Source organism: Lupinus angustifolius, unplaced genomic scaffold, assembly GCF_001865875.1.
Source record: "Lupinus angustifolius cultivar Tanjil unplaced genomic scaffold, LupAngTanjil_v1.0 Scaffold_8_72, whole genome shotgun sequence".
Taxonomy (NCBI): domain Eukaryota; kingdom Viridiplantae; phylum Streptophyta; class Magnoliopsida; order Fabales; family Fabaceae; genus Lupinus; species Lupinus angustifolius.
This window is the reverse complement of record NW_017717876.1, coordinates 2528-12760: the sequence shown is the minus strand read 5'-3', so window position 1 is coordinate 12760 and position 10233 is coordinate 2528. Positions and strand designations below refer to the sequence as shown.

The 10233-nt window shown below is 36.3% G+C and overlaps 1 protein-coding gene across 1 annotated transcript; it reads left to right on the top strand.

Annotated features, from left to right (window-relative positions):
• Window positions 1–2592: 2592 nt before the first annotated feature.
• LOC109337546 lies at window positions 2593–3948 on the top strand. Its single transcript, XM_019574544.1, has one exon. The coding sequence runs from the start codon at window positions 2759–2761 to the stop codon at window positions 3749–3751; it is 993 nt and encodes a 330-aa protein (XP_019430089.1). The 5' UTR covers window positions 2593–2758; the 3' UTR covers window positions 3752–3948.
• Window positions 3949–10233: the final 6285 nt, after the last annotated feature.

Below are 10233 nucleotides of genomic sequence, written 5' to 3'. Positions count from 1 at the left end.
GCCAAATTCAAATGCAAGGAACCAAGCCAACAACACCAACACCAAATTCAAATCAAGCTTCCTCAAATCAAGGAAATCATCTCATCTCAATCTTCCTCCAAACCGTGAAGACTATTCAACCCAAATCACATTATTTAAAGATCTTATCTACTTGATTTAATTTGGAATTACATTATTATTTCGTATCTTTTTTAGGCCAAGTTTTAATTAGGATTTCAATCATTCAAGTTAATTAGGATTTAGTCTATTTTCTATTCAGCCAAGGCAACTTTGCCTATTTATGCATTCAGATTGGATTAATAAAAGTTAAGTTGAATTTTGAGTAAATTTGAATTGTTTTAGTTGAGAGCACTTCTCCTAAACCTAGGTTGGCCGTGGCCACCACAAACAAGTTCTTACAAGCATCCTTGCTTGTGGCGAACCCCATAGCTTATCAAGCAGCATTGCTTGTGGCGCTTCTCACCTTCCATTATTTTCCACCTTCACCTTCAACCTCCAACTCATTCACATAAGTTCCACACAAAACCGAATCCACCATCTCCATTAAACCAACCTTAGCCTACAACTCATACAACCTGCCTCACGCATAAAATAAACCCTAAAACACCTTCTCCAACCTTAAACCAAACCTACACACATTACATCAACCAAACAGCCCTACATCATACCTAACCGAACCCAAAACAGCCTAAAAACCCTAGCTTTCACACAAAACCGAATTAGGTCCTAAAAGTCCTAAAATCTCAAGCTAAACGATCCTTAAAACAAAGGCAGCCCCAAGAGGTTGTCATCAGAGGTTATCCCCTTTTACATTCAATAAATATTTGTTCTTACTTCTATTTCATTGAGTGTTGTGATTTGAATCATTAAACTGAGTGTTATTCGTGTAAGTTGTTTGACCAATAAATTACACCTCTTAGATACATTGGGGAAGGACCGAGAGATGAACCTAACTATCCGACCATTCAGTTATTCAAACTAGAATCCTAATTCACGAGAGTAGTATTAGGATTATCGGGAGTTTATGGAATTCACCTTGGGTTGCTACGATGCGATTGGATAGAAAGATCCAAGTAAAGGATTTGATTGATATACGTAACACGAGAGTAGGTGCAACTTCATTTGAGTACACGTGTCAGAGCTTGAGAGAGGATGACACATATCAAAGAGCAATTCACCCTCACAACTTAAAGTTTATGAAAATGAGCAAAACAAATATTTGCGAGTGTAAAGACGGTAACCCTTATCCTGGGAACTCTTCATAAATTAAATTTCAATCCCTTTTGATTATTTTCATAATTATTCTTTGCAATTGCTCTAAATTCAATTTTATTCCTTATTTAAGTTAAGTATAAATTAATTTTTATAATTAAATGAGTTTTTCAGTCCTCGTGAGATCAATATTTTATTACTTGACGACATAATCGTGCACTTACGATTTGCCTAATCCATGATCATATTACAAATCTCAAGGAAAGATAAGCTTGCTTGATCAAAAGTTATACTGAAATATAAAGCATGTTTAACAAAGCAGAAGGACCTTTTTTTATTAGCAATAAAATTTATTAAAAAAAGGAAAAATGTATATTAGGGGAACCGGTTAAGAATGTTGCAGAAGAGAGTGAGAAAGTACTCTTACCATTTGAAGAAATCCTCCATTGAGTTCAAAACATGCTAAAGCAAAAAGAATATCGACAAAGTTCAAAATCTCTAATAAGAGAATGGGGTAACAATGATCATATAGTTGTTACACTTCATTCAAAAGTTCTTCCAATGATTCAAGCATAAGTGAAGCCTTAGTAGAAGTGCGTTTGTCATTAATGATACACGTACATTTAGGTTTATGCATGATCTTCACTAGACATTCGTACATTTTTTGTAAAGGAGACTAGAAGTTTGTCCTTATTGTAACTACATCTGCCCTATAATATGTAACAAAAACCTAAAATTCAATTTCTACTTGTTCATCTTCATTCATTTTTTTTCTTAAAAAATGAAATAAAAAATGGTGGAAGTTTTGATAGAATAAAATGAGTGTGCATTTGAAGTTGGCAAGGAGGTGAAAAAGACATTCTTTTAAAAAAGTTTAGCAAATATTTTTTAAAAGATTTTCCTGCATGAAAAGTCTTTTACTTGTGCAACAACTTGCCACATCATTCATTTTATTATTGTTAAGGGACATAGGTTAATAGAAGAATGATGTGAGTTGTCGAAAAGTTAAAACTGAAATAATTAAGAATAATATTATATTCTTTTATTAAAATTTTCGAATATTAAAAAATCAAATTCACAAATTAATTATTAATAAATAAAATATCACTTTATTAGTTATTTTATTTCTTTAATTATAGAGTTGTTAGTGAAAAGTTAAAACTGAAATAATTAAGAATAATATTATATTCTTTTATTAAAATTTTTGAATATTAAAAAAGTCAAATTTACAAAATAATTATTAATAAATAAAAAATCACTTTACTAACTATTTTACTTCTTTAATTATAAGAATGGGTTGGATGATATATTATTTTTCAATAATTAAATCTTTATCAACTAAAAATTAATGTTAAAACAAATCTATCTATCTGACTCCAAACTCACAAACGATTTATTTTCTAACACTTTATTCTCTGATTTTCTCCTAATTCTCTCTCATCTTCGGTCACTACCATAACTTTCTCTTCAAATTTTCGAAATTAGAAACAGGCAGTTTTTTTGCACTCTTTCTTTGTCCCTCGCATTTCATTGGAAACAGAACAATATGGCAGATACTCCGGCGGCAGTGGCGGCGGCGGAAGAGGGAAATATGAACGTCGGAGGAACTCTCCCACTCAATCCCTCCGAATTTATTGGATCGAAACGACAGCGTAGGCCAAGTGTTCGATTAGGTGATATCGGAGGAGACAACCCTTACGATTCTCACCCTCGCCGGAGCACGAAGCCGTGGAAGGTCGGCTTCGACAACCACCGTAGGGACTCCAATAATGTCTCAGGTAAGCCCTCAAAGACTCGACCTTTAACGAATTTGAGTTCGGCCGAGTTTGGCGGCGAAAACCTAGATGGCCAGGATGACAGAGATGCCACCGCGAACGCCGACAGCGTCGTGATTGGTAACTGGAAAGTGAAGGATTCCAAGAAGAGGGGTTCTTCCGGCGCACCCACGAAGAGGGCCAGAACGAATTGGGTTTCAAGAATCAACGAAGGCGGTGGTGGAGGTGGAGATGGAGATGGTGAGGATAACTATTTTAGCGGTAGTGGCGGTGGAGGAGAGGAGAAGTTTTTTAGCAGTGGTGATTATGGTGATGGTGATGGCTATCGTGATTTTGATGTGGAGAATTCGGAAAGATTGAAGGAACAAAGGCCTATAAATTCTCTTGAGAATTTAGGTGTTGATGGGAATGATAGAGAATTAAACTATCAAGGGAATAGGAGCTCGATTAGGGTTAGGGTTTCGGATGATCGGGAGAATCATGATGGAATTGAGCTTTCTGGACCTTCTGATAATGATGTCAGAGATAGGAATGGGAATAGTGGTGGTGGGAGAAGAGGGAGGTACAGAGAGGATGGAGTAAGGATTTGGCTGAATGGGTTAGGATTAGGTAGGTACGCGCCGGTGTTTGAAATTCATGAGGTGGATGATGAGGTTTTACCTTTGTTAACAATAGAGGATCTCAAAGATATGGGGATTAATGCTGTTGGATCAAGAAGGAAAATGTACTGTGCAATTCAGAAGCTTGGGACGGGGTTTTCCTGAGTTGATTTGCTTTTTTTGCTTTCTTTTAAACCTGATGTAGCATGAAGAATTCTCAGCCCTTGCAAAATGAGATGCATGTCTGAACTTATGTTCTTCTCACATACATGTTAGGCTTTTTGAATGATTAGGTTGACAGTGTTGAATACGTCCTTTTTCATTCCAGTGCAAGCACATATAGCTGTGCTAATTTTGTTTGAGTAGTTCTTTACTTCATTTCCTGAAGTTATTTTTTGGTGTATCCTTGTTTTGTCAGTAAGAAGAGGGTGAGACTCGGCACAGTGGGTAAGATTGCTGCTTAGTGACAAAGAGGTTACAAATACAAATCCTGGAACAAGGTTAATAAGGCTGCATATATCTACCTTCTCCATACCATATTAGATGGGAGCCTTGTATGTTGGGCTGCCATAAAGTTTTTTTTTCAATAAGAAGGGGAGCCTTAACGCAACTGTTAAAATTGTTCCCTCGTGACAAGGAGATTGTAGGTTCAACAGACCTCTTGCAAACCCAAGGAAAGACTGCCCATTGTAGACCCATATTGTGGGTACCCTTCTTTGGACCCTGTAAATAGGGGAGACTTACAGCACTAATTTGCCCTTTATTGTTTAGTTAGAAAGAGTAATCTTAAGAAGAGGCAAACAATAATGAGGCATTTGAAAGTTTTTGCTTGTAACAAAAAGGTAATGCTGTTTGATTTCTGCATTCTATTCATCAGGGCGCTGGTGAATGGTGAAGAATCTTTATAGTTTATACTTATGTGGGTACTGGGTACTCACTGGCCTTCTTGGTATTTTTGTATTTAAGTTTATACTATATAATTATAGATAGAGCTGTGTTTTTTTATAAAAATAGATGTGCTGTTATTCTTGAAGGGTTAACAGAAGTAGATCCTATTTTTTTGTTTAACATGTCATGTTCAAACATGTTAACATTGAAACAAATTGTGTTACCGTTTGGATGTGGGTACATGGTTCACTTGGGAACACAGTTCGTCATGTTTTACATTAATTTTATTCAACATTGTTATGACGAACCTGATATGTGGTACATATTATGGTGAATTTAGTACACGGTGCATAGAGTAAATGAAAGAATTATGTAATTATGGTGTTATGCATTTGTGTGGATATGATTGTAGTTTGGTATGCTTTATACTATTATTATCCTATTTAATGAAGCTAATATAGTCTGAATGTGTAGTTGGTTTTTTGGAGCATATTAGGAGCCCAACCAATAAGACTATACCCTTTGTGAGACAATCTCGTAGGCAGCTTCACTTTGGTGGCACTGGCATAATGATTAGCTTATGGTACACTACTCTCACCACTACAACTTATCCAGAATATAGGTAGCTATTTTTGTATTGCAATTTTCAACAGGGAAAATACTAGCACAGTAGTTGTTAGAGCCTCTCACGACTTAATACCACGTTCAATTTCCTTATTTACTCAATCCCAAACTTGTTGAGATTTTTCCCTTTGGTTACCAGAGTGTATTTCTACTGTTGGTCAGTGAATGGATGTTTAGGTAGAGATGTTAGCACACAGTTTTGCAACCACGTTATTGTTTTATATATATTGGACTGTTCTTCCAAGTCTTGTGGTTCTTAGGGTGTGCTATGGTCCAAGAATGGTTATGATTGGTCAATGTGTAGATCTCAATCCGGAGGCAATGTCAACCACAACTTCAGTATGATAGTAGCTTTATTGTCTATGATGGCTTCACTCATCTATTAACATTCGGACAACACTCACATTGTTGCACCTTGACTAATTGTAGCTCTTTGTGCAGTGTAACTTTCAACTATATCATCTCTTTTAGTAGTATCACTTTTTCCTTTGGGGGCATCTATTCATCTATTAGTATTTGATATAACTCTCTCATTATTGCACCTTAATTAAAAGCCCCTTCTGTAGTTTAATTTTCAACTAGAGTACCAATTATGACTTAATCGAGAACTTAACCCAAAATTTCATTGTTCTTTAATCTTTATTATGACTTAATCATATGGGAAGAGCTTAATTCAGAAGTTTATTGTACTTCATTCCTAGTTTATGGATAGCTCTTTATGTGGCGTAACTTTCAAATAGAGAATCCACTTTTATAATTTAAGCTCGTGGTAGTACTAGTTCCTAATCCAAAAGAATAATTCATTGGGTGGAAGCGTCTTAGTACTATATTGGATTTCCAAATTATGTGAAAGTATATATTGCAACGTTCCCTTCTAATAGCAAGCAGAGATGCTATATAGCAAACAGTTTTGCATCTGCTCTTGTTGTCTCCTATATATAGAATGCACCAATGATATGTGAATTGGACGATGGACCAGTTCGACCATTAACTGACGGTGGAAACAGTCTTGGTTCACGTAGATCACAAGATGAGTGGTTGATGTTATTACTCAGAAAATAAATAATAGTAGAAAGGTAGAAAACTTGCATCATATTATTCATCAGCTGAGGCTTTATATATAGCCTTGTTCAAACAAAGAAAACATAACCAGAAAACATAACTGACTAATTGATCAATGCCAATAAAGTGGCCATTAATCGATTTTATTCTCCATAAACACTAAAACTATAATAGCTATCTAAAAATCTCTCCCTTAAACTAATGTATCTACGTTTCAGTCTCGCTTGAGTGAGCAGGATGATTGTGTACCTCGCTTAAGTGAGCCACACACAAGATTTGGCTCCCAGAACAGCAAATTGTCGCTTGAGCGACTTTCTCTCGCTCAGGCGAGAGTCATACAGTGATTTTGGTTTTTAAAACTGTGAATTGTCGCTTAAGCGACAACCTCTTGCTCGGGCGACAGTAACAGTTGACACTTCCTCTTTTTCTTTAGCAGCTTCAACCATTCCAAGCATACCATAAAGTTTCTCAAACTGCTCCAACTTTATTGGTTTTGTCATGATATTTGTAATTTGATCCTGAGAGTTGTAGTAGCTTAGCTCAACAACTCCATCATTCACAAAGTCTCTTAAGAAATAGAACCTTACATCAATATGCTTGTGTTTCCCATGAAACACTGAATTTTTTGATAATTGTATAGCGGAGCTGTTATCACACATGATTGTAGTTCCTGTCTTTTCAACACCCTTATGAGCCAGACGCACTGACATGCACACAATGATGCTGTTATATATTCTGCTTCCGTAGTGGAAAGAGCAACCACTGATTATTTCTTTGAAGACCAAGAAATAGCAGCAGACCCCATCATAAATACAAATCCAAAAGTACTTTTCTGATTATCTAAGTCGTCGACATAGTCACTGCCTGTAAAGGCTGTGAATCTCAAGTTGTTTTCTCCTTTCTTATAAAGAATCCCAAGATTAGTTGTACCTTTCAGGTGCCTTAAAATTCTTTTTGCTGCAAGCCAATGTGACATAGTTGGATTGGACATGAATCTGCTTATTAGACTAACACCATACATCAAGTTAGACCTAGTGACAGTTAAGTACATAAGAATTCCAACTACCTGCTTAAATAGAGTTTCATCAACTCTAACTCCACCTACGTCCTTGGACAACCTCGTACCTGAGACTATCATATTCTTTACTACATTGCAACCTCCCATGTCAAACATTGCTAATACTTCTCGTGCATACCTTCTTTGGCAGATGAAAATTCCATCTGATCTCTGCTTCACTTCTATTCCAAGAAAATGTTTCATCCTTCCCAAGTCAGACATATCAAATTCCAGCATCATTGAATTTTTAAATTCATCACCCATGGCTCTATCATTCCTAGTAAAGATTAAATCATCAACACAAAGACTTACTATTACTATCTTACCTCCTTGTGACTTTGTCAACATTGTGTTTTCACTAAGACACTTCTCAAAACCTTCTCGCACAAAGTAAGCTTCAATTCTACTGTACCAAGCTCGAGGCGCCTGTTTAAGGCCATACAACACCTTTCTCGGCCTATAGACCTTCTCTTCCTCTCATTTCTTTATGAATCCCTCAGGTTGCTTCACGAACACTTCCTCTTTGAGCTCCCCGTGAAGAAAAGCACTCTTCACATCAAGGTAAAAATATCCCAACTGAATTGTGCAACAATTGCGAGTATCACACTGATGGTATCAAGTCTTGCCACTAGAGCAAATACTTTAGTGTAATCTACTCCATGGTGTTGGGCATACCCTTTTGCCACCAGTCTTGCTTTTAGCTTCTCTACAGCCTCATCTTCGTTAAGCTTAGTTTTGAATACCCATTTAACTCCAATAAGTTTGACTCCTTTAGGCAATACAGTAAGTTCCCAAGTCTGATTCCTTTATATAGCTTCAATTTCTGTTGAAATTGCTTCTCTCCAATTTTTTGCTCTTCATTGCTTCTTTAAACGAAATTGGGTCATCCTCAATCATCATCATCATCATTACATTCAGATTTTCATCTTCAGATAATCCTTCGCCTGTTTCATAATCTATCATCCAACCTGGTGGTCTTCTTCCTCGTTCACCCCTCCCTTCAGTTAAGTCTTCATATGTATTTGGCTCATTTGAAGGTGCATGTGCCTCTGTCGGACTGCTATTCAAATTGTTTGAATTTGTTTCACCATTTTCCTCTTCATCCGAGTCATCCTCTCCATCATTTTCATCCTCATCTTCCCATTCTAATAAATCTTGCTTGATTTCTTCTTCTGTTCTGCCCTAGTCCCAACATTTCTCTTCTTCAAAAGTAACATCTTTATTGACAAAGATCTTCTTTGAATCTGGATCATATAACCTCCAAGCCTTGGACTCATCACTGACTTCTAGGAAGACACATTTTATACTCTTATCATCCAACTTACTCCTCCTTTGATCTGGTATATGAACATATGCTACACATCCAAAAATTTGAAAATACTCTACCACTAGTTTCTCACCACCCTATGCCTCTACTAGTGTTTTGTTTTCAACTACAACAGTTGGACATCGATTTTGAATGTGTACACATCATCTCACAACCTCGGGCCAGAACGCTTTAGGAACTTGCTTTTCAGTTAACATAGAACGAATATCATTCATAATCGTCATGTTTTTCCTTTCGGCAACTCCATTTTGATGAGGAGTATAAGCTGTTGTCAGTTGTCTACTAATGCCCTGTGATTGACAAAATTCTCCAAACTCATTTGAGGTGAACTTGCCACCCCTATCTGCCCTCAAACAAGTTATGTATGCACCTATCTCCTTTTCAACACAAGCCTTATATTTTTTTAATGTTACCAAGACTTCTGACTTCTCATGTAAAAAATAGACCCAAGTTTTTTGAGAAAAAAACATCGATAAAACTTAGGATGTACCTCTTGTCACTGTTTGAAGAAGGCTTGATAGGACTACATATATCTGAGTGCACTAGCTAAAGTTGCTTTGATGCTCTCCACAAACTCTTCCTTGCTATAGGATTTCTATGCTGCTTGTCGGTTAAGCATGTGGTGCATATTTCCTTTGGAGTTTTTAGAGGGGGTAAACCAATCACCGTTTTCTTGTAGGTAAGTGTTCTCAGTCCCTTGTGATTCAAGTGCCCACATCGACAATGCCACATGTGAACCTCTTTATCTGATTCAACTTCAGCTTGCAAACATAAGGAATTTTTCGGTTGCATGGAGGCTGACACATGAAACATTCTATTATCACTCATGTTAGTTTGCATAATCAACCCCATCATAGGATGAAATACTTTGCAAGTCCCATTCTGAATTAAAATAGCTAATCCCTTCTCTTGAAGTTGTCCTATGCTTAATAAGTTGTTTTTAAGCTCAGGAGTATAGTAGACATCATATATTATATGGGTTATTGATATGGCAAATCGCAAGTGCACGATTATATTGTCAAGTAATAAAATATCGATTCCACGAGGACTGGAAAACTCCTTTAATTATAATAATTAATTTATCCTTAACTCAAATAGGAATTAAAAGTGAGTTTAGAACAATTGAACAATTGACAAGAATAATTATGAAAATAGTAAAAATGGATTTAAATATAATTAGGAAGAGTTCTCAGGATAAGGGTTACCACCTTTACACTCGCAAATCCTTGTTTTGCTCCTTTTCATGAACTTTAAGTTATGAGGGTGAATTGCTCTTTGATAGGTATCATCCTCTCTCGAGCTCCGACATGTATACTCAATTGAAGTCGCATATATTCTCGTGGTACAGTTATCAATCAAATCCATTACTTGGATCTTTATATGCAATTGCTTCATAGCAACCCAAGGTGAATTCCAAAAACCCCTGAGAATCCTAATACTACTCTCGTGAATTAGGATTCTAGTTTGAATAACTGAATGGTCAGATAGATGAGTTTACCTCTTGGTCCTTCCCCAATGTATCTAAGAGGTGTAATTTGTTGGCCATAAAACTCACACGAATAAAAATCAGTTTAATGATTCAAATCACAACACTCATGAAATAGAAGTAAGAACAAGCATTTATTGAATATAAAAGCGCATAGCCCTAATCCTAGAAACAAAGAAAATTACTCACTCATGATGGAGAAG